The 25,726-nt window shown below is 38.5% G+C and overlaps 1 protein-coding gene across 1 annotated transcript in view; it reads left to right on the forward strand.

Moving 5' to 3' along the window:
- The window catches only part of spag17 (sperm associated antigen 17), a 225,401-nt gene that overhangs the window by 83,942 nt on the left and 115,733 nt on the right, over positions 1-25,726 (forward strand). Inside the window, exons 25-31 of the mRNA XM_060832789.1 lie at positions 9,038-9,286; positions 11,771-11,882; positions 13,124-13,255; positions 15,691-15,804; positions 23,802-24,010; positions 24,304-24,430; positions 24,809-24,987. Coding sequence (XP_060688772.1) covers positions 9,038-9,286; positions 11,771-11,882; positions 13,124-13,255; positions 15,691-15,804; positions 23,802-24,010; positions 24,304-24,430; positions 24,809-24,987 — 1,122 coding nt within the window. The remainder of the gene's footprint in view (positions 1-9,037; positions 9,287-11,770; positions 11,883-13,123; positions 13,256-15,690; positions 15,805-23,801; positions 24,011-24,303; positions 24,431-24,808; positions 24,988-25,726) is intronic.

Consider the following 25,726-nt stretch of genomic DNA (forward strand, 5'->3'; position numbering starts at 1 on the left):
CTTTAATTGACCGACAGATATTTAGGCAAGATCTCCATTCTCAGATTTTCATTCCAGAGAAAGACCTGTTGATGACCTCACTACTATCTGGTTGGCGTGTTTCCAAAAAGAGGCAATTGAAGTTTCTCATTGGCGTTTCAGCCAGCAGGCAAAACCCCAATATCTCATCAAGATTCTCCCCAGTTCTGGGCAGCACATTTTAGGATGGATGGAAAGACTATAAAGAGGATGTAGAAAAGATATGCAAGATTGTTCGAAGAATAAGGGACTTCAGCTATGTGAATTTAAAAAAAAGTATTTATGCATTATCATGTACGTTTCGAGTTACCCAAGTTACCCAATATGTGCATAACTGTTCTCATGCATTAGCAGTTTATTATTATCATCAGTCTTTGTGTATGCATTGCATGTACAGTGCCTAATTTTACAGGAAGTGGCTAATTTGGGCAAATTGTCCCCTCACTCCTTTTTTACAAAATAAGGGAACACAGTATTTCTGACAAGAAATTTGAATCAGAGCTCTTCAGAAAGACAAATCCATACATCCATCTTGTAATAAAGAACCATTGAGGAAGGCAAACCATGCTTGTTTTTCATAGCCTTGATTTCTGCACTCATGTTTGGGCAGTAGAGCACATCTCATGCCTTCCTTTGGTTTGATTCAGTTCCTTGGTTTTCTCTTAAGTTTTAGGTTACAATTTAAAGTCACACCAAAATACTTACTTGTCTATTTGAGACATTAACTATTCAGGAAATAGTAGACAGTCTGGCAAGGCAGAAAATTTTAATTGAGTTATAAAGTAATGTTTATCAAAGCTGGGTAGTGACTTTCCAGGCATGTGACTTACTGTACACTAGGTCACACATGGTTTCTAGGCTGTATCTAACACCACTGGGGCCAAGCTCTGCAACTTAAGTTTCAGCTTGGTGTGCGATGGTCATCAAACAACTTCATTTCCCCATTAATTCCAGATTGATTTATTAAAATGCCGGTTACTCACAGGACCGTCCTTCCAATTATAGTTGGTCTCTGTTAATTTAAGATATGTCTGTTAAGATGAAATGGCATTTTGTCATATTTTCCTTGCCCATTTCTTTAGCTTAATGAATGTATTGATACTCTAGATTTATTGTGTCAGTTTTGCTTAATTGGTGCAAGTTCCTCATTAAATATTTTTGGAAGCCATTGTCAGTTATTGCTCTTCCTCTATATGGTTGTAGATGTTTGGAATGTGTAACTTATCTTTTAAAGGAGATAATGGAAAAATTGCTTCCAACGTATATAAAATGAATACAAAACCCAGGGGTACAGGTCTCTGGCACAGAGTCTGTCCCTGTTGTTCAGAAGGGAGGGAGAGAAGAGCAGAGCATTAGTCATTGGGGACTCCATAGTTAGGGGGACAGTTAGGAAGTTCTGTGGGAATGAGAGAGACTCATGGATGGCGGGCTGCCTCCCAGGTGCCAGGATTTGTGATGTCTCAGATCGTGTTTTCAGGATCCTTGAGGGGGAGGGGGAGCAGCCCCAAGTCATAGTCCACATAGGTACTAACGACATAGGTAGGAAAAGGGATTTCACCTTGTTTAAGAAGGGGAGTAGAGAGAACTCTGGTAATTATAGACCAGTGAGCCTTACTTTGGTTGTGGGTAAAGTGTTGGAAAAGGTTATAAAAGATTGGATTTATAATCTTTTACAAATGAATAAGTTGATTAGCAATAGTCAGCATGGTTTTGTGAAGGGTAGGTCGTGCCTCACAAATCCTATCGAGTTTTTTGAGTAGGTGACCAACAGGTGGATGAGTGTAAAGCGGTTGATGCGTTGATGTGTATATGGATATTAGTAAGGCCTTTGATAAGATTTCTCACGGTAGGCTATTGCACAAAATACAGAGGCATGGGATTGAGGGTGATTTAGTGGTTTGGATCAGAAAATAGCGAGTTAAAAGAAGACAGAGGGTGGTGGTTGACGGGAAATGTTCATCCTAGAGTTCAGTTACTAGTGGTGTACTGCAAGGATCATTTTTATAAATGACCTGGATAAGGACATAAAAGATTGTATTACTAAATTTGCGGATGACACTGAAGACCGTGGAGTTGTGGACAGTGCCGAATGATGTTGCAGGTTACAGCGGGACATAGATTAGATTAGATTAGACTTACAGTGTGGAAACAGGCCCTTCGGCCCAACAAGTCCACACCGACCCGCCGAAGCGCAACCCACCCATACCCCTAACCTAACACTACAGGCAATTTAGCTTGGCCAATTCACCTGACCCGCACATCTTTGGACTGTGGGAGGAAACCGGAGCACCCGGAGGAAACCCACGCAGACACAGGGAGAACGTGCAAACTCCACACAGTCAGTCGCCTGAGTCGGGAATTGAACCCAGGTCTACAGGCGCTGTGAGGCAGCAGTGCTAACCACTGTGCCACCGTGCCGCCCACAAAGATAAGCAGACATAGATAAGCTGCAGAGCTGGGCTGAGAAGTGGCAAATGGAGTTTAATATGGAAAAGTGTGACGTGATTCTCTTTGGAAGGAGCAACAGGAATAAAGAGTACTGGGCTAATTGTAAAATTCTTGACAGTGTGGAGAGCAGAGAGATCTCAGTGTCTATATACGTTGATCCCTGAATGTTGTCACCCAGGTTATTAAGAAGGCACACAGTATCTTAGCTTTTATTGGTAGAAAGATTGAGTTTCAGAGCCACTAGGTCATTTTGCAGCTTTACAAAACTCTGGTGTGGCCACACTTGGAGTATTGTGTACAGATCTGGTCACTGCATTATAGGAAGGATGTGGAAGCTTTGGAAAGGGTTCTGAAGCGACTTACTAAGATGAAGGGAAGGTCTAACGAGAAAAGGCTGAGGCACTTGAGACTGTTTACATTAGAGAGAAGAAGGTTGAGAGGTGACTTAATTTAGAGATACAGTAGCGCCTCGATTTCCGAACGTAATCCGTTCCGGGACCTATTTCGCGAACCGAAAAGTTTGCGAACTGAATCAATTTTCCCATTATTCGAATATTCAAAGTGCGCATAGCAAAGCAGAACAATGACAATGAAACCACAGGCATTTTGCATTCGTACCTTCCTTCGTACCTTGAATTTTGTATGTACGTTGAAGCAAAATTTTAAGTACAATCCTGTTCTTAAACCAATTTGTTCATGAATGAGTCGTTTGTCTGCCGAGGACTACTGTATAGGATAATCAGAGGCTTAGATAGGGCAGACAGTGAGAGCCTTTTTCCTTGGATGGCAGAAAGGGACATATCTTTAAATTGAGGGGTGATTGATATAGGACTGATGTCAGAGGTAGTTTCTTTACTCAGAGAGTAGTAGTGGTATGAAATGCCCTACCTGCAACTTTAGTAGTCTAGCCAACTTTAAGTGCATCTAAATGGTCATTGGATAAACATATGGATGAAAATGGAACAGTATAGGATAGATGGGCTTCAGATTGGTTCCACAGGTCGGAGCAACATCAAGGGCTCAATGGCCTGTACTACACTGTAATGTTCTATGATCATAAAGCACTCATAAAAAATTACCAAGTAGATAGTCCTTAAATGTTTACACAGTGCATAAAGTCAATGTGTATCATAAACTGTATAAACAGTGAGGTAGTGGGAAGTCCTTATGTATTCAGTCGCTACACTGTCTTTAATGATAAAAGTCTAAATGATTATGAGGTTCCAAACTTAATATACATTGTTACAAAGTGAATCCTAATAAGAAGATTACATTTAGCGAGATGATGGCATACTGTTATTGTCACTGGACTAGTAACCCAGAGACCCAAGTAAATTACATGGGTTCAAATCCCACTTTGGCAAATAGTCTCATGATGACTGTGAAACCATTGTAATAAAAGCACATCTGGTTCACTAATGTCCTCTAAAGGAAATCTGCTGTCCTTACCTGGTCTGACCTGCTTGTGAGTCCAGACTCCCAGCGATGTGGTTGACTCTTAAATGCCCTTTGAAATGACCTAACAAGTCACTCAATGTTTCTACTCACTAAAATGTCCCAGAAAAGGAATGAAATTGTCAAACCATTTATCATTGACCTTGTGACTGGAAATGATAGTGGCAAGTCTGCCCCATCAACCCTGCAAAGTCTTCCTGACATGTCAAGCAACAGCCTGAAATGGTCGCACTCATAAAATCATACCTGATACACAATATTCTAGATTGTAACTATTGTGGATACATTCTGTCTTACTAGCACCCATAAATTAGCCAATCCTCCAATACAGCTTCCACTATGAGAAGATAATGAATTATCTCATGTCCCCTACATTGATATTCCTCTGGAGCCGTAGAAAAACCAAACACCATATACAACTATCTGCATCTCCTGAAGGATATCCAGAATGCATTTGGAAAGTTTCTGCTGTCATCAGCTTTGCTTAGCAGTAACTACCCTTTGCATCTAGATCAGTGAATACTTTTGACTTTGCAAAATATGGCAAAATTCCTTTGTAAATTGACATGGGATAGTGAGATCCATTCAGAGTTTTATTTATTTCCCACAGATCGAACATTACAAGTTGTTTCACAGCTAACATGCTGCTAATCCGTTATGGAGGAGTTGTCCCTTTCCTGCTTTTCCAGTTGCCCTATCTTGTCTTTCAGACTAGCCTTAAGATCAGCCAGAATTTTTCTCAGCAGATCCTGAATTGGGTTTAAACTCTCATCTGTTTTGAGACGATGTTTTATTGATGACATCCTGCTCTGTGAACGTGTTGTTGTACTCCTCTAAGAGTGATTTGTGTTCAGTGGTTTAGTGTGCTATAACACTTGTAAATCTGCTTTGTCACATTGAGGCTTAGTTGTCCAAGCTTTAGACTTGTTCTAGCTGAGGTGAGTGACTTTTGCTTGCCCTCTATAATATGGAGCTCTACAGCTTTGTTCTTGTTATTCCATTGGACTCACAATGTGATCGATTAACTTGTGACCCGTTACGTTTGAGGGCTTAACTTTTGGATCACAATATTAAGCCACTTTCCACAGGTCTGTGAAGGTCACCGTGTTGTACAATACTTTGTGTTGACAGAATGTTCTCTTGCATAATTCCAATTATCACAAACAGTGATCAATTATACACCTGACTGAACCAATCTCTTAATTATTACAAAATGATGCAAAATAATAGTCATAATCTTTGGCCTTAATGTCTGTTTGCTGTGCCTCCTTCTAGCCATACATTTGTGTGCAAATAGGATATACTTTGAAACAGTATCTTTGAAACATAATAAATGTGTAGCAGCTTTGATTTCTCATGCAGATCTGTGGCAGTTTCATAATTTTTACCCAAAGTAAAACAAAGAACTCCAGATGCTGAAGATTGTCAATTGGATACATAATTGGCTTAATGGCAGGAGCTGGAGATTAACAGTGGAGGGTTGCTTTTCAGACTGCAGGCCTGCCACCAGCGGTGTTCCACAGGGATTGGTTCTGGGTCCTCTTTTGTTTCTCATTTATATAAATGATTTGGATGAGAATATAGAAGGCATGGTTAGTAAGTTTGTAGACGACACCAAAATTGGTGGCATAGTAGACAATGAAGAAGGTTTTCTAAGATTACAAAAGGATCTCAATCAAATTGGTCAATGGTTTGAAAAATGCCAGTTGAAGTTCAATCTGGATAAATGCGTGGTATTATATTTTGGTACAACAAACAAGCGTAGGGCTTATACAGTTAAGGGTAGGGCCTTGGGTAATATTGTAGAACAGAGGGACACAGAGGTTCTGGTACATAATTCTTTGAAGTTTGCATCACATATAGATAGAGTGGTTAAGAAGGTGTTTGGCACGCTTGCCTTCACTACTCAGTCCTTTGGGTACAGGAGTTGGGAAGTCATGTTGAGATGGTGTGTGGCATTAGTGAAGCCTCTTCTAGAATTCTGTGTCCAATTCTGATCGTCCAGTCATAGGAAGGATATTATCAAGCTGGAGAGGGTTCAAAAGAGATTTACTAGGATGTTGCTGAATACAGAAGGTGTGAGTTATAAAGAAAGGCTGGGACTTTTTTCATTGGTGCATAGGAGGTTGAGAAGCCACCTGACATAAATTCATAATATAATGAGGATATAGTCAGAGTTAATGGTAGTTGTTTTTTCCATAGAATGAGGAATTTCAAGACTAGGGGCATATTTTTAAGGTGAGAGGGGAGAGATTTAAAAAAATATGAGAGGCTTTTTTTTACACAAAAGGTGGTTCATGTGTGGAATACACTTCCTGAGGAAGTGATGTGTGCAGATACAATTACAATGTCTAAAAGACACTTGGATAGATACATGAATAGGAAAGGATATGGGCCAGGAGGGATATGTGCCAGGACTAGGCAGTTTGGACTAGTTTAGTTTGGGATTATATTTGGCATGGACTTGTTGGACCAAGGGGTCCAATGCTGTGCTGTATCACTCCATGACTCTATCTGAAACAAAAACAGAAAGTGGTGGAAAAACTCAGCAGGTCTGGGTAGCAGCTGTGAAGAGAAAAACAGAGTTCAGATTTTCAATCCAATGACTGTTTTTCTCTCCACAGAGATCTGCCAGGTTTCTCCAGCAATTACTGTTTTGTTTCATATTTTTTTTACTCTATATGAAGGAAATTGTCTTTTCATTCATCTCACCTTTCATTTCAACTAGAGCTGCAAGATGAAAAATTATAGTCATTGCATCTTACCCAGTGTTCATGGTGTGGCCTGTTTCTTTGCTCGTCTTTAGTTTTTTTTTCTCAGTTATTTCTAGCAGCTTTCATAGCTCTGAACATTCCTGTACACAGTCAGTAGCTGTGAATTTTAACAGCTCTTCGACACTCAATCTTAGCTCTACTTTTGATTTTGCTTTTTGAGCTCTCAAGACAATAACCTGGCCTGTACTGTGATACCTGATGAAGTCAGGAGCAGCGTTCTGAAAGCTTGTACTGAAAGCCTGTGCAATTTTTAACCGTCCACCCCAGTCCAAGACCAGTACTTCTCGAAGATTATGATTTTATTGAAACTGGTTGCAACATTGCAGCCCCCAGTCTGTGCCTTAGGGTGGAGGTCTCATGACTACAGCAAACCAGATACATTGTTATAGATTGAGTTTCTATCCCAAACAGATCCTTAAAGAACAGAATGTTGAAAGGAGAATCGATAGAGGTGTTCAAAGTCATTAAATCTAGATGCGGAGTACACAGAGAAAAGCTGTTCAGTTGGTGAAAGAATTGAAAACAAGAGAATAAAGATTTAGTGATTGGCAAAAGAAGTGAAGATGACTTAGTTTCTGAATAAGGCCTGATATACTCTGCCTGAGAGTGTTGGTGCAGGCAGATTCAAACATGACTTTCATGAGAGAATTAGTTAAGTTACTTATGTTGGGAAGATTTGTTGGGCCATGGACAAATTAGTGTAATGCACTAACTTTCTCTTGCATTGGGCTGGCATGGATTTTATGGGTTGAATGGAGTCTCTGTATTAACCTATTCTGTTTTCCTTCCATCTAACTTTACTTGTAGCTTCTCCAGAACCAACATCCTCAACACCAAAAATTACATTAATTTACAATTATCAAATACCAGATGTGCTGCTCACATTAGTTATCTGCAGCCCAAATCCTTTAACAAATTTTGTACTAAATGGATTTCTTAATCTTCTAACCAAGATTATATTTTATGGGGAAATCTCAATGTGCCAGTTGAATAAGAATACTGAGTCTTTTTTTTTACCTCTGTAATCAGCAAAAGGCTGTGATCTTATTTCTATCAGTATCTTTCCAAACTTAAGATTGAATACCCTCTCACTGATTGAATTGATGTTTGTATTTTTGTGAAAGTGTCTTGGATGAAGAATTTAGATTAATATTAGTTAATAGTTACATTTTCATATGAAGTCCAGTAATTAATGTAAACTTATTATGTAGGAAATTCTTCAGATTTGTCTTTATACTGCCAGACTTAACTGGAAGGGGTGTAGAAATGTCATTTATGCGAGTGAAGTCCAGCTAATCAGGAAAATGTCCATTGACTTTCAAAATCACAAGGTTCAGCAATTTTTTTAACACTTCTCTGGCAGCATCATTCCAGTCACCATGTTGGCACTACATTTAAGTAAGTGTTAGCTGAATGAGTTCTTAATCCATTGCCACTCTTCTTATTTAATTCATTTAAAAAATTAATTCATGAGACATGGGCATGGCTGGCTGGGCCAACAAATTCTGCCCATCTTACTTACACTTTAGAAAGTGGTGGTGAGCCATCTTTTGAAACGGCTGTAAACCATGCACTGTAAATATACCTAGAATGCCATTAGGGAGAGAATTTCAGGATTTTGATCCAATGACATTGACGGAACAACAGTATACTTCTGCGTCAGGATGGTGAATGGCATACAGGAAAATTTGCAGTTAGTGGTGTTGCCACATATTTGCTGCCGTTTATGATAGTTCATTATGATCGTGGCTGATCATCCAATTCAATAGTGTGTTACTGCATTTTCCCCGTTTAGCCCCATGTGCTATATCCAACACCTCAAATCATAGTGTTAAGTCCTCCACGGCTTTCTGTGCCAGCAAATTCTACAGGTTGACCACTTTTCGTCTCTGTCCTAAATTGTTTTCATACTTTATTTTTAGGAATTCCCACTAAAGTATGTGGTTTCAGCATATTCATGCACATGTTTTAGGAATTATATTTATTTAACCTCAAAGAACTTTCAGATTTCAGTTTCCTTTCTAATGTGTTTTAAAATCTTACATGTGGTACTGTCTTTACACTCCCAACTTTAAAAACAGCACTTTTGTGTTTCCCAGTACTTTTTCAGAGTCCCCTGGCATCAGTTTGAATATTTTACCTCATAATCTAACTGGCCAGTTGCTTGTCCTGGTATGTGCCTTTGTCCTGCCTCACAATATTTAAATGAGCTAAATCCAGGATTTCTCATATTGCAAAATTTGAGCAGATACTTGCTCCACTTTTCTATACAATACAATGTGAATTATAGGATTAAGAATTTCATTCTTGTGCATTCTTATTATGGTTATGCTGGTTCCTAGGCTTGGAAGAAAGACCAGGATAAGATGAAAGAGGAGGAACAAAGGAAGCAAGATAAAAAAGTCAAAAAAGACAGACCAATTAGCAAAAAGAAGGAAGAAGCTGTTCACCAATCCGACTCCAAATCAAGTAGGCTATCAAAGAGGCCAACAAAACAGGACAGTCAAATCATCAAAGAGAATCAAGAAAGTATTTCAGAGGCTGAACCAGAAGTTCAGGAAACAGCAGAGCAAACTGAGAAATTCTACCAGGTTTGTTATAATCTTGTTATATCTATTTACATTTGCAGAATTTTAATATCCAGACCTGGAGACAAAATTTTCGAGGAGAAAGTGAGGACTGCAGATGCTGGAGATCAGAGCTGAAAATGTGTTGCTGGAAAAGTGCAGCTGGTCAGGCAGCATCCAAAGAGCAGGAGAATCGACATTTCGGGCATGATTCCTGAAGAAGGGCTCATGCCCGAAATGTCGATTCTCTTGCTCCTTGGATGCTACCTGACCTGCTACGCTTTTCCAGCAACACATTTTCAACTCTGATCTCCAGCATCTGCAGTCCTCACTTTCTCCTAGAAGATTTTAACCTACTCCTGAAGAAGGGCTTATGCCCGAAACGTCGATTCTCCTGCTCTTTGGATGCTGCCTGACCTGCTACGCTTTTCCAGCAACACATTTTCAGCTGGAGACAAAATTTGCCAAGCTTGTTGCAATTTAATAAAAGAGGATAAAGTAGATTCACCCAAAACAATGGCAGAATTGAGCATTAAGAGCTTTTTTTTCTGAATCTATGTGATTTTCCACACAAGGTTATGCAGCTTGTTAAGTGTGCAGAGATACTTATTGTGAAGAACTCACCTGAATTCTGCTCAGATCTCAGTCCTTATACAAATAAAGGAAGGCAGAGTTTCTGGCTGCCTGTAAGTTGCCCTGCTGGCCAACTTGGGTCTTGGGATGTATTTGGAGTAAGCACTAAGGTACTTTATAATGCTGGAGGGCTACATCTCAGATCGAAAAACAGATGGATTTTATGGGATTTTGCTGCAGCATTAGTGTATCTGGAAGTGCGAACTGGAAATCCTGAAAGCCTTTCAAAAGTTTCAAGATTTTAAAATTCTTAGATTATATGGTGCTTCGGTGCTTAGTACTGCTGCTTCTCAACGCCAAGGACCTGGGTTTGATTCCAGCCTTGGGCTGTGTGGAGTTTGCACGTTTTCCCTGTGTCTGCGTGGGTTTCCTCAGATTTCCTCCCTCAGTCCAAAGGTGTGCACATTAGGTGAATTGGGCATGCTAAATTGACCACTGTGTTCAGGGATATGTAGGTTAGGTGCGTTAGTCAGGGAAATGTAAAATAATAGGATAGGGGAATGGGTCTGGGTGGAATACTCTTTGGATATTGCTGTGGGCTTGTTGGGCCAAATGGCCTATTTTCATACTGTAGGGATTCTATGAATTATTGCTGTCTCCATTGGATCCCCATTACTTTGAAATTAGACAAAATAATTTAGTGTACCGTAGATAAAAGCAATGATTCCTACCACCACCTAAAGCCATCTTGCACTTCCTGACCTATGTCCTGCTGCCAACACACCCCTCCCCCATGGGATCTTCCTACACATTCACAAAAGGCATAACAATTTCCCTTACTTTTCCTCTCCTCACTGCCTGGGGTTCCAAGCACACCTTCAAGGTCAGTTTGGAAGAAGTGTCATGGGACTCGATACACTAGTTCCTCTCTTTACAGATTCTGCCAAAGCTGCTGAATTTCTCCATATTTTCTATTTTCTATTTTTATGACTGTACTTTACAGCCTGAGGTCTCTGCCATAGCACTTTGAGCATTCAAGAAGAGTGCTTCTCCTATTGCGAAAAGCTTCCATCATAAATTCCAAGAATTTTTACATGCTTCTTGATCTATTTCAATTGCATTAAGAATGACTTCATGAATACAAGTAATTCTTCAATAATGTGATGGTTGCTTTCTTGTGCAATCCAATGTTATAAAAAAATTGCATTTTGGAAAGAGCGCTTAATGTGTTGGCGATGTAATTGCATTACAGCCAACACATGTTTTAAAAATTCGCACTTTAGAAACAATATCCCCAATTCATCAATTGCTATAGTAAATTTGCATTAGTGGAATGCATCTTAGAACAACCTGTATATGTATTGAACTGCTCCATAGACATCCCTTCAAACCATGCAATTTGCTTCATACATTTCCAGATTATTGCAAATAACAATTATACTTGCATATTAAACTTCTCCCTTAATGTACAGACTTTTAATTTAACTGACGTTCAGTTTGTTCAGTTCGCTGCCAGTCATACCAAGTAATGGGTACTATCATTATTCCCGTATTATTTATACACTGTATTACTGAGACAGAAATGATGGGAAATATGTAGCATAATCATTTTATTAAAATACACCTTGTCATTACTGCACAAGTCATAACGTTCAACATCACTTTTAGCAGCAAGTTGTAAAAGTGACATGGTGACATGAATCATTGAATTGCATCACCTGACTTGTTTTCCTCCAACAACCCAGGTAATGCCAGCAATGCAAACAGAACTTCTGATCTCCTGTAACACAGAAGTAAAACATTCCATTTATCAGTATTTAAAAACATTCACCTTTTGAAAACACAAACCTACCCAAATTATTTTTCATATTCATAACTGCACAAATGCTCTTTGTACCAAATTCAGTGACTGTTACCTGTGCAATTTATTTGCAGTTTACTGGCTACAATTTTGGAAATGATTTAATTCGTGTATCTGGTGAAGTCAAGTCTCTATTCCCAGCTGATGGAGGGCACATTCAAGTGAAAATCATACAGTTTTTGCATGGTAACTATTTGATGACCAAATAATTGGCCTGCGATGAATGAAAACTACAAAATCAAATAAATTTATTACTGCAATAACAACTTCTAGACTTTCAAGTTGTTGAAGTATATAATCTGTGAATTTCATGAAGAGAAATTCAGTTATTTTTAAGCTTCTGAGCAAATAGGTTTAGAGAATATCAAGATTCCTATTGTGTGTCAACTCTTATGGTTAGCCTCTGTTTTAAATCTTTAATGTACAAATTATAGCCTAGATGAATCATTAACCCATTTGTTTGAAACTGGTTGTCAGTGTTAGAATAAGTTAATATGGTCATAAAGTAACATTGCTTAAATATTTTGGGTTAAATGTTAATATGGTAAATATGGTCTCATCATTGTTTTGCCTCCTGCTTTTAATGAGCTAGCATCCCAACTTTCTGACTGAAAACTCCAGAACTAGTCCATCCCAAAACCACTATGGCCAAAACACTGGAATACACCTGACAATGTTGAAAATTAACACTGCTTAAGATCACAAACAGTTCCAACATCACCTGATCATAGCCATCATATTGTCACAGAAACAACTTTGACTGGGATGCCATAGAATGCCTTAGTGAGATTGATGAAGTCAATATATTGTCATCTCCTGTGTTCTATTGAAGTTTCCCGGACTAAGATAATGATGTCAGTTATAGACCTTCTCATTCTAAAAACCTCTGATTTTGTGCAGTCTTATAAAGGGTGAGCATAATACACAGCAACTCTGGGGATTAGTAAATTACAATGTATCTGAAGAAGCTCTGATAGTTCAACTGACACAGCTGCAAGTTTACTATGCGGAGATGTCTTTGTGAGGGGCTATTTGACATTTACTTTGAATTTAAACTTGGACTTGTTCAAATTCTTTAAAATCTGATATTTATGTATTGTTTCTGGCGACATGAAGTTCCAGTAGCTTCTTGGCTAATTGTCCACTGTATACGAATATCCCTATCACCTGATACCCACTCCCCATGTTTGGTTATCTCTGTTGAAGAAAAATAGTATAGCCAGCCACTTCAAATACATTTCTTCTGATCTTCCACCAAACATATCTGGTAATTGGAAGAATCCCATGGAAATTCTACTGTACACCACCAGACCAGCTTGAAACACCTAATTCAAAAAAATTGTGCTTGTTTGTCAGATATACTTTGATTCAATGTAAGCTGAAGTTTCTTCCAAAATTAATAGAAAGCATCTTTATTGTTTCAATAGGTTCTACAATTATTCAGGTCTGTGTAATGAAGGACAAGCATCGATTCTTGACCTATATCAGAGATCCGATAAAATACTTGGATCACAGCGAAGAAGTTTCATCAGAAAAAGATTGTGAAAAGTCTGACACAGGTAGAAAAGAAATAGTAAGGGTGCATTTAATATTTCAGCTTTTAGTGGAAAGAATTCAATTATACTATAAGAAAATCAATTGCAACTCCAGTATTTCACTTTGTTGTCTCTTATTTGTAGAAATGCAGTCTTTGATTTACAAAGCAATTACCTTCACTAAAGGATCGACAATCACTTTATTTACTCTTTTCCTTTTTAGATGCCTGTAGAAATTTTTTGATCTGTTGTTATATTTCTAGTTAGCTTTATGTAGTGTTCTAACTTCTCCCACATTGCTAATCTTTTAGTCATTCTTTGCTGTTTCTAAAATATTATGTTCAATTCAATAATTTCCATTCGTTACATTCAAACACTAATCTTAGGCCGTCTGGTCTCCAATAAACTGGTTGCAAAATTCAATCCTATTATGATCGCTGTTACCTAAAAACACCTTTTTTCTGAGGTTATAAATTAAATCTGTCTTCTTGTGCATAATCCAATCTGGATCAGCCTGCTGTCTGATTCCAGAATGTGCAGCTCTAAGAAATTGTCCTAAAACTCATCGTCCAGGTTATCTTTAACAATCAAAATCATCCAATCTATCGGTAGATTAAAATGATGCATAACTATTGTTGTATTATTGTCAAAAGCTCTTTTATTTCTTCTATTGCATCCAACTAAATGGTTATTGTTAGAGGGCCTAATAAACTATTTCCAAATAAGACTTCCAATTTGTATTATTTCTTACCACTATATAGAATAACTATACACCTTGATCTTTAGAACCAAGGCCATTTTCCCCTCAATTAACAAAGTTTTAATTCCTCTTTTTCCCAATTTCCTATTGCTCTGAAATGTCACACACCTTGAATATTCAGGTTGTAAGTTTTGGGTCTTGTAGCAATGTCTCTTTGATAGCTATCAGATCATACATATTTATTTCTCATTGAACTCCTAATTCATCCATTTCATTAATAACATTAAACGCATTCAGATACAGAGCTTTTAACTGTCTTTTTACCACTTTGTAATATCTAACCTATCTGCCAGTGCAGGTTCTGTCCCTTCTGATTATAATATCACTTTTTGCAACCCTAATCTCTTCTTCAACTTAGCACAACATCCCACTCAATCCCTCAGCTCCACAAATTATTTTAAGGGCATACCTACCAACCTCTTTATATAACTCACCAGAAGATGGGCCCAACAGAGTTCAGGTGAAGTCTGTCTCAATGGTATAGGTTTCACATTGTCCCTTATCCATACCACTGTCCTGTCTTAATTGCAACACATTTTTCACATTCCAGTATTTAAGCCATATATTTAACTCTCTAATTTTGTCATCCCCTTCTTTAGTTTCCTTGTGTTTCAGATAGTAATCCAGAAATTATTATCTTTAAGGTTCTGCTTTTCAATTTAACCAGTAGTTGCTAATATTACCCAAGCAGAACCTCTTTACTTGACTTTCCTATGTTGATGGTATCTATTTGGACATCAACCATTTGATCACTCAAATTAAGGTAAAATGTTGCAGATTTTGGAAATCTGAAATTTAAAAAAAGCATCTAACAGAGAGAGTCAACATTTTAAGTCCAATATCAAACATGAAATGTTAATTCTCTCTCTCTCTCCACTGGTGCTTTCAGATCTGCTGTTTTTTTTCTAGCACTTCCTATTTTTATCCCACTACAAATTCCTCTCCAGCCTCTGATCAAATATCTGAAGTCCTAACACAGGGCAGGCAGCACAGCCTTATAAATGTTGGGCCTGCAAAAATCTGTATCTAACCCAATATTTACTTTGGCTTGAGTCCGTTTTTCCTAATGTGAAACACTTAATGTTTTCCTACAGCTAAGGTGCTATGTAAATATAAATTTGTTCTCTAGTTGTAGTTCTCTCCTTAATGTCTAGCCATGCAAACTTAGACACAAGCTTTCATCTGATGCCCAGATTTCCTCTAAATGTATCTTGCTTCATCAATGAAGCAGAGTGAACAGGATTTCATTTGCAGTTCAGATAAGGCTACAGTGGCTGTTCCAAGAAAATCTACATTGGTTTTCAGTCGCCAATTCCTAAGAGACTTCAGTACCGAACGCATTGAAGAAAAATATATTCTGTCCTTGACTTGCTGTCAACTTTCAAGTCTCCCCCAAGTCCCTAAAGAATCTCCGAGTATCATATGAGATTGACCTGAAGGGCTAGAAAAATATTGAAATAAAGTGACTTCATGTTATTGCACAATATCAGCCCCATTCAGTGCTGTATCTTTATTCTGCAGTGATGACATCATTGCTGCAATATTGTTCCACTGAATCATAACAAATGGTAAAAAAAAATTATTTAAATTTAAATTATATCGGAATAACGTGAATGGTGAAGTGTTGGGTAACCATTGGCAGTTTACCTATTATGTTTTTAGTTAATTATTTAATTCTACAATTATCTAATCTTTACAGAGGAAGAAAAAGCACAAGTCTCCATCAGCAAGTGTAGATCTTTCTCCGCTGTCCTTGATGATGGAATAACTATAACACTCAGCAAATATCCTCTTACAAAAGAACAAAAAAAAGGTGAAGTAATGTAACATCTCACTGGGCAGCATGCTGTAAATCAAGCTCTTCCAGAAATTATCACAAAAATTAAAGATTTTATCAAAGTATGCAAAATTCCACAATTTACCTGTCTTTTCAGCTCCAGATTAACAGAAAGAATAGACAAGATTTCTATGCCTAACAATAATTAACTATTTATTGGAAATCAATAGATTCTAGGTACAACAATAATGAATCATTGATGTGTAACTCTGCTAATTAAAACTCTAATCACCTTCTAAAGCTTCACTTTTACATGTACAGGTAGATGCTAACAGAACAAAAAAAAAGTGTTATGGCTGGAGGGAAAATTAGGAAGGTAGTTCAATGCCCCCTATCTGCAGTTTCCTGAGATGAATCTTTTGCTTATCAGGACTTCATCTTCAAGGTTTGCGTAAAGATTTGTAGCTTGGGTACTGATTGTGGGTTTGTTCGCCAAGCTAGGAAGTTGATTTGCTGATTTTTTGTCCCCTGCCAAGGTGACATCTTCAGTGTTTTGGAGCCTCCTGTGAAGCACTGCTGTACTGTCTCTTTTGGAATTTATTTGGTTCTGTTCCTGCAACTTCCAGTTGCTGGTTCCGCTTATTCTTTGTAGTGGCTGGTATATTGGTTCTAGGTCTATGTCCTTGTTGATGCAGTCTATGGATGAGTCCACTTTGGCCCTGTGCAGTACCCAATTTCCCTCAAATTATCCTAGAAGGTGAAGAAATCTCAATGATTTGAACAACAGGTGAAGTTAGATGTGTCATGCCGCTATTATGCAGTAGATCTGTGAGTGGTTTTCTTCACTAATAGGAGCAACTAGTTCACAAATTGCAACATGTTTTTAGTTAGTGGTTAAAAATCACCACTTGCAGCAACTGATGTGGAAAGTTAAACTGCATTCTTCAAGCTTCAATATTTTTACTGAACAGAGAGAAGGAGACCACTTCACTTTCTGAGGTCTGAAGACTTCTGGCCAAATCATTTACACCCACATGATGTTTAGCTACCAAGGAGACAATGACAAAGTTGTTTTTCAAGCCATACGTTTTTGTCATTGACAACTGGTTGAGAATCCACTAGTGCAATCAGCCACTTGTTGCCAACGGAATCCCACACTGTACGTACCTCCAATGCCAGTTTGTCTGTAACTGACTCTCCCCCATACAAGCAGCAGTGGAAACACCTCTTAAAATATGGATAATTAAATTGGTTTTAAAAAGTGCAATAATCCCTTCCACAATCATCAATTTTAAAACAGTCCTTTTTCCATTTCACTCTAATCGAAAATACAGAATAATAAACAGATGCAGTCTTTACAGTAATAAGAAATCAAAGTTCAAAGGGCATTTGATTTCTGTTGATGAATTGGGATATAGTACAATAGATATTTTGAGTAACATGAATTGGAAAGAAGTCAAAAGACTATACTAAAAAGATATAGTGACTTTGTGACTTTAAGCAGAGAACTATGAATTCGGTGAGTTTGAGGGATCTTAATCTGTTTCTAAAAAATCATTTTATTGTATTTTACATGTAATAATTAACTGAAATTTACTGTTTAACTTTACACAACTTAATCAACTACATTCTCAGATCAAACTTATCATTTAAATGAATTCTTGATGAATTAGTTGAAAATTCTGACAATGTGTTCTTAACTACTCTGTACCGAGTTCATTGGTCTCTTTACATCTTGTGAAGAGGTGAAAATGTGTTGCTGGTGTAAGCACAGCAGGTCAGGCAGCATCCAAGGAACAGGAAATTCGATGTTTCGGGCCAGAGCCCTTTATCAGGAAGGCTCTGGCCCGAAACGTCGAATTTCCTGTTCCTTGGATGCTGCCTGACCTGCTGTGCTTACACCAGCAACACATTTTCAGCTCTGATCTCCAGCATCTGCAGACCTCACTTTTTATCTCGTGAAGAGGGCACTAGCCAACTGCTCAAGCATAAAGTTAAGTTTGAGACAAGGCACATCAAAACTATCCTGCTTGATAATGAAGATCTCGATCAAGTCTTACTCATTGTGTATCCTGAAAGCTAAAGGAAATGTTTATATCCACTAGCTTTGGCCCGATGCATTCCCAATTTCCCTCAGATTACGCTAGAAGGTGAAAAAGTCTCAATGATTTGAACAACAGGTGAAGTTAGGTGTGTCATGCCACTATTATGAAGTAAATCCGCAAGTGGTTTTCTCCACTAATAGGATGTTGCCGTCAAGCCAAAAAGATATTTGACTACATATAAATAATAATGTGATATGAGTTTCAGTGTCAGTGTAATGCCAAGTATGTAGGTCATATGTACCAATGACTTGCAGGGCATATCAAACAACAGTGGCTGACCATGCTCCACCTGGCCATGCTTTTCAGCCTCAGCCAAGTATATCCACCAATCAAAGTGGTTCTGCTTTTGGAAATCATAAATAATCCAGACTATCTTAATTGGTACACTGGAAATCAATTTAAAATCATCAATCAGCCTCATAGAGTGCTGTATTTGCTAGAACTTACATATATAAACACACAGGCCCTATTTAAGGAGGTAAAGGAAATTTGTATGTGTATTGCACCTTTTTCAAAGACAGTATACCCCTGTATCCCCTTGGCAACAGCTGACCAATCACCCTACCTGCCCTGATTAAGAATTGAGCATGCTGGTTAACTATTCTGGCTGCATCTCCATGCAATGATGGCACAACAAATCAGCACCTTCTTCTCGTGCATAAAATCTTGTCCTTTTGATTCAGTCTAGTTCTGATGAATGCGAGATGAAAAGCTTTAACTTCTTGTCTTCTTTTGTAAATATTTAAGTTCTGTAAAGCAATTATTTAAGGAATTACTACCAAGTTTCATTCTTAGTCGTCTGACCTCTACTGAAGTAAATCATTAAATTATTTTTGTATTGCACATTTGAAAGAATGAAAAATCATTGAACACATTTCTGAGATATTCGTATCCATAATGAGGTTTTAATTTCGACATTGTGGGCGGCACGGAGGCACAGTGGTTAGCACTGCTGCCTCACAGCGCCTGACACCCGGGTTCAATTCCCGACTCAGGCGACAGACTGTGTGGAGTTTGCACATTCTCCCCGTGTCTGCGTGGGTTTCCTTCGGGTGCTCCGGTTTCCTCCCACAGTCCAAAGATGTGCAGGTCAGGTGAATTGGCCATACTAAATTGCCCGTAGTGTTAGGTAAGGGGTAAATGTCGGGGTATGGGTGGGTTGCGCTTCAGCAGGTGTGGACTAGTTGGGCCGAAGGGCCTGTTTCCAGACTGTAAATAATCTAATCTAATATTGTTAGTGTAGATGCCAGCATAAGGAATTTTTCAATTCAGCAAGCCAATTCTTGGTGCAACCATCAGAGGGCGAAAAAGGAGCAGATATGTAGGCAAATCTTAAGGTCTTTAGATAAAACCACCTAAGTGTCTGAGGGATATGGTTATAGTAGTTGGGGATTTCAACTTTGCTAACTTTCACACTAAAGCAATTCCTGTTAAAGAATTAGATAGAGTAGAATTTTTAAAGTGCATCTCGTAGAGCATTCTGTGTCAGTGCCTAGATAGTCCAGTTAGAAATGGGACTAGACCTAATCCTAGGGAATGAAGCTGGTTAAGTGATTGAATTGTCAGTGGGCAAGAATTGTAGGGAAAATGGCCATAACTCTGCAAGTTTCAAAGTCATTATGGAGTAGATAAGAAAATTGTGGAAGTTAAATGTCTAAATTGAAGGAAGGCCAATCTCAGTATTATTAGGCAGGATCTAACAAGCATAAACTCGGAGCAGCTAGATTACATTATTTACAGTGTGAAAACAGGCCCTTCGGCCAATCAAGTCCACACTGACCCACCAAAGCACAACCCACCCAGACCTACTCCCTTACATTTCACCCCTTTACCTAACACTACGGGCAATTTAGCATGGCCAATTCACCTAACTTGCACATTTTTGGACTGTGGGAGGGAACCCGAGCACCCGGAGGAAACCCATACAGACACAGTGCGAATGTGCAAACTCCACACAGTGGCCTGAGGTGGGAATTGAAGCCGGGTCTCTGGTGCTTTGAGGCAGCAGTGCTTACCACTGTGCCACCTTGCCGCCCACTTTTTTTTAAGAATATTTTTTCTGAGTCATTCATGGAATGTGTACATTGCTACTTTGCTACTGCTTGTCACTGATGCCCAGAAGGGAATTAAGAGTTTTTAGGTTAGATTAGCTACTTGTAGGTAAGTCTACATTTGGAAAGTGGGAATCTTTAAAAGGTAGTAGAGTGAGAATTCAGGGCCAATACATTCCTCTAAAAGTGAAACACAAGGGCAGCAAGTCCACCGAATGCTGGATGTCAAGGGTTATCGCGTGTGATCAAGAAAATGAAGGAAGCACACGTTCAGTGTAGAACATTAACAATAGGAAATTCAGATGTATAGAGAGTGTAGGGAGGTGCTTATAAAAGAAATTAGGACAGAAAGAGGATTAAGGAAAACCCCAAGGCACTTTACAAGTATGTTAAGAGCAAGAGCATTATGAGAAAAAAAGTGGAACCTATCAGAGACCAAAGGGGCAATCTGTGTGGAGCCACAGGATGAAGTCAATGTCATTAATGAATATTTCTCATCTGTATTTACAGGAGAATAACCTGTAGCTGGGGATATCAGTTGGGATGGTGAGGTTCTAAAGCATGTTAAGACCAACAAGGAGCATAAAAGTGCAATCCCCAGGGTCTGGTGAGATGTATCCCACACTGCTATGGGAGGCAGATGAGGAAATTGCTGGGGCCCTGGAGAATATGTATCATATTTTGCTGGTCACAGGTGAAGTGCCAGATAATTGGCCAATAGCTAATGTGGTTCCATTGTTCAAGAAGAGCAGCGGGGTTAGGTCAGGTAATTGCAGATCAATTAGTCTGTCATCAGTGGTAGAGAAATTATTGGAAAAAATTTCTGAGGGGCAGATTAATCAACACTTGGAAAGTCAGGGATTGAGAAGCAGTAGTCAGCATGGATTTATTGGACAGAGATCCTATCTGACTAATTTCATTAAGTTTTCTGAAAAGGTGACTAAATACGTTGATGAGGGTAGTACTTTCTATGTGGTTTACATGGACTTCAGAAAAGCCTTTGAAAAGATTTCACATGGAAGGCTGGTCCAAAAGATAAGAGCCCATGAAATCCAAGGCAAGTTGGCAAAATTAGCTTGCAAATAAGAAGTAATGAGTGAAGATGGAGGTTTGTTTTTGTAATCAGCCACAGGATTAGTGCTGGGATCCGTGCTGTTTGTTGTGTGCATTAACAAATTAGATGTGAATATAGAAGGGATAATTTGTAAGTTTGTAGACGACAGGAAAATTTGTGTTGTTGATGATAGTGAGGAGGATGGTCTCAGACTGCAGTCTGATATTGATCAGCTGGTAAATTAGGCAGAGCAATGGCAGATATCCTGAATGGCCTGGATGTTGGGAAGAAGTGTCCATTGGCAGGAGAGACAAGGAACTGAGGGCACAGCCTTAGAGTAAAGGGAAGACCCTTTAGAACGGAGATAAGGAGAAACTTCTTTAGCCAGAGAGTGGTGAATCTGTGGAGGCCAGGTCATTGATTATATTTAAAACAGAGATGGATAGTGATTGCCAAGGGTATCAAAGGTTACGGGGAGAAAGTGGGAAAATGGGGTTGAAAAACCTATCAGCCATGATCAAATGGCAGAGCAGACTCGATGAGGTGAATAGCATATTTTCTGCTCCTCCGTCTTATTTTGGGAAATATACAATTTAGACAATGAATGGTAGGTCCCTAGGGAGTAATGAGGAGTGAAGTAAACTTGGTGTACAAGTCCATGGGTCCTGGAAGGTTTCAGCACAGATAGACAGAATGTGAAGAAGGAATATAGGATGTTTACCTTCATTTGCCAGGACGTAGAACAAAGGAGCAGGGAAGTTTTGTTGCAACTTTATAGAGAGTTGGTTGGGCCACAGATGGAATAATGTGTGAAGTTCTGGTCACCACATTATTGAAGGATGTGATTGCATTGGAGAGAGTACAAAGGAAATTCACCAGGTTTTTGCCTTGGATGGAAAGTCTCAGTCACAAGGAGAGACTGGATAGGCTGGGTTTGTCTTCCTTGGAGCAGAGGGAACTGAGTGGGGGAAGAGGCAGTGGTGGTTTGGGGGGGGAGGTTCTGATTGAGTTTGTACAAAATTATGAGAGGCATGGATAGGGTCGATGGTGAGAATAATTTTTCCATGGCAGACATGCCCACGAAGGTATACATTTTAGGTGAGGGTGAATGGTTCAGGGGATCTGAGGGAAAATGTTTTCACCCAAAGGGTGGTAGAAATATGGAACACACAGCCTGAGATGGTGGTGCAAGTACTGTCGCAATATTTAAGAAACATCTGGACGAACACTTAAAATGCCAGAGCATAGTAGGCTTTGGACCAAGCGCAGGTAAATGGGATTGGTGCAGATTGATGTTCATTGGTTGGCAAAGATATGCTGGGCCGAAGGGCTGTTTTTATGCTGTATGACTCAGTGATTGTACACAAAAAGCAAACTGAAAGTTAAGGCTTAACCTCAATAAGATTTTCTGGAGAAGTGAACTAGCTGTACCTAATGTTATGATCTCAGCAGATGTTATAGATAATTCACATCCCAGACTGAAGTCTACCTTAATAGATTTGTTTTTGTTTTAATGAGATGGTTTTTCACAGAAACACAGGCACATTATGCTTTGCATTAGGCTTTGCATTTAACAGTAAAACAGAAGTTATTTACGCAAAAGAAATTAACATTTAAAATAGAATAAACCAACCTAGTTACAAAACATATGTAAAGATTTTGAAGCATGCAATAAAACGCAATCCTATTAATCTTAAAACACTCCTTTAAAGTACTCACATGAGAGAGAATTTGCTTCTCTTTTATATCTATAGTTCTTAACGAAGGCTTCAGTTCCCCACTTTGAGGATCTGATAGTCTCTGCAGAATCTTCATACAACTGAGGTCTAAGTAACACCTTCAGGGTTTAAATCATACATTTCTAGTCTGGAGTTTTTAAAGTGGACTGTTTACACTGAGGTAACCCCATTTTTAATAGTCCTAAACTACCTCTCTTTCTGAGGAGCAGCTGTTTTACAGATCGAGCTTCAACCATGGCTTCTGAATCTTGCCCAGTGAAACCCAAAAGACTTTTTTCCAAGATGAAGTTCCAGTACTAGTTCATATTTTAAAAATCCCATCCATCCATGTCGTTACACCAGTTCCTGTTACCAGTCCACAAAAATTTCAGAATCTTCTAACAAAAAGCCTAAAGAACTATACTGTTTACTTTGTTTTCTCCCAAGATTTCTCGGTGTAGACATAAGCCCATTACTCTCCAGGAGTCTCTCTAATACTGTGTTCTAAAATAAATCACCACGCCTCCATAAATACTTACAAGTTAGTCATTAAAACCCCTTCAGATGCACAAAAAAACACATACCACTGGTACAAAATTCCAAAAAAAATATTAAAATGTATATAAATTACATACCTTATATCAGACTAGCAAGATTCTACCTTTTAGTTAAAACTATGACGTGGTTCCAAGGTGAATCAGGTGTGCAGAAGTTCAGTATAGAAGAAGACTGGTGCTAGTTAAGGACATAAAATTGGGCAAATTAATTTGTTACTGGATAAAACCTTTTAGTGATGGTAAGTACAAAAAATGGCAAGAATTGATTTGACTGAAAACTATATTCTGTTCATTTACTTATTTTAAAATAAACCAATTCCATGTCTAACCAGAGTACTTTGTCAAATATGTTATGAAAAAAATTAAGCTCAGACATCTAATGAGAGACTGAATTTTGCTTTCCTTATTGTCAGGACAGGCATTTACAGTGATGTTGAACAATGTAGAACATATATTGTAGATCTATGAAATTATAGCATTTGGAATAAAAGTGATATTGTGCATATTGAACAACATCATACACACACCCACTATTAATTTTTTTTTAGATCAGCAAGATCCAGTACTAGTTGATATTTTAAAAATCCCATCCATCCATGTCGTTACACAAGTTCCTGTTACCAGTCCACCACTTACTGGTAAATCAGAGAAGTCTGCCAAAAACAAAAACTCTCATTCAGCAAAGGGCAAACCAAAGAAGGAATTTGGCTCAGTTCATGCACTAGAGGAACCAGAGCAGCTAAAAGAAGAACAGAAGGTACATTTTGCATTCATTACACTTCATGTGCTATTGAGATGTTATTCAAATCAACCAAAACTATCACCAAGATGTTTCACTCTTTTAAGTGATTTTTAAGGTATTTCCTGAAGAATGTAATTGGTTCTTCTGCTATCATTACTAATAATCACCCACATTACAATAATAGAAGATGCTCCAAATGCAAAGAATAAAAAAAAATTAGCTTGGAGTTAAAATTACTTTTGACTAACACCAACAGGTAATAGTCAACCCTTTGATTTATTTTCTGGGTTCCATGCTTCTTTGTATAGGTGGAAATTGAGGAGTCTGAACCAACAGCTCCTTCAGAAGATGTTCCAGAGCATTCAGCATTTCTGAGTCTGAACGCATGTTCTCCAGATGGACTGCTGATCACGTTCTTCACTGAGGATTCTATAGGTCTGTCCTTTTAATATATTTTTCAAAATCTCAACATACTAACAAAGTTTGCAAAGATACCATGAATTTGCAGCTTCAAATGTAATGCACAGCTGTTTACAATAAATTAAAATCTCAAATTTCCAAACATAGCCGAACCATCTTATTAACTATAGTCAAGAAGAAGAAATGTTTAATTTCTCAATATGGACAGCTTTCACTGCATGTTCCTGAGAATACAGCAGAACATTTATAAACAACTTTGCTGCAAAATTCATCGAGGTTTTAAAAATAAACCATTTTGTTTTTCTTCTGTCTGCAGACTACAATTGGTTTTCCATAATTTTACATGTACCTGTATTTTTTTAATTGTCAACTTTGATTTAATATTATATTCAGGTATAAAAAATGAAGATATACCTGAAGATAGGATTTTGCTGCGCCAGAGTTATCCTATTAAAACTCATGGCTCCCAACCCTGTGAGGCAGCGCGGAAATGGCCTGCCATGCAGGAAGCATCAAGAGTTATTACACTCCAGGGAACTGTGGTAAAATACATGATGGATGGATCCTCTGAGGTAATATATTATTGGATTATATAATTATATCTGAAATAGTCATTTCCCAATTCTCAGTTATACTCATTTTAGCCAGCTTCAGGGCTATCATCCCAACCATGCCATGATGATCTGCGACAACAATGGTGAATACATGCGACAGGTCTTCATGTCCTTATCTTCATGTCCCATCATTCTTGTCAGCCACCTCCAGCACACAGAAGACTGTCCATTGCCTGTGGGTTGTTTTCTGCCACTACAGACTCAGGACATTAGTACAGATTGGAGGAGACAGTGGGCAGATAGCTCCCACACCAACTCACTCCTCAGTAACATATCTTTTTAAATTGGGCACTAAGATTCTTTTACTCTGTTCAGCAGTTTCCCTCTGTCCCCTTTCCTCTCTTCCCCATATAACCTTCACACCTTCCCAGCTCTCTCTCTCTCTCTAACAACCCTCGTCTTCCCTTTCTCTCATCTCTTTTCCCCTGCCTTTCTCTCTCTTTCCCGTCTGCTATTGCTGTCTTTGCCACTCCCCTCTCTACCCTTCTCTTTCTCTCTCTCTTAAAAGTAACTGGAAAATTAACTTCCTGACTAGGTTACATTTTTTTAAAGTGAGCCCAACTTGTAACACTTCTACAATTTCACCCATTAGAAGGGAGGTAGAAGCATTTGCAAAACCCCACAGAGTGTAAAAAATAGTTTTATATCTGTCCAATCCTTTGGATAATAGTAACAACTTTGCTGCTTGGCGCTATAA

Source organism: Hemiscyllium ocellatum, chromosome 12 (assembly GCF_020745735.1).
Source record: "Hemiscyllium ocellatum isolate sHemOce1 chromosome 12, sHemOce1.pat.X.cur, whole genome shotgun sequence".
Taxonomy (NCBI): Eukaryota; Metazoa; Chordata; class Chondrichthyes; order Orectolobiformes; family Hemiscylliidae; genus Hemiscyllium; species Hemiscyllium ocellatum.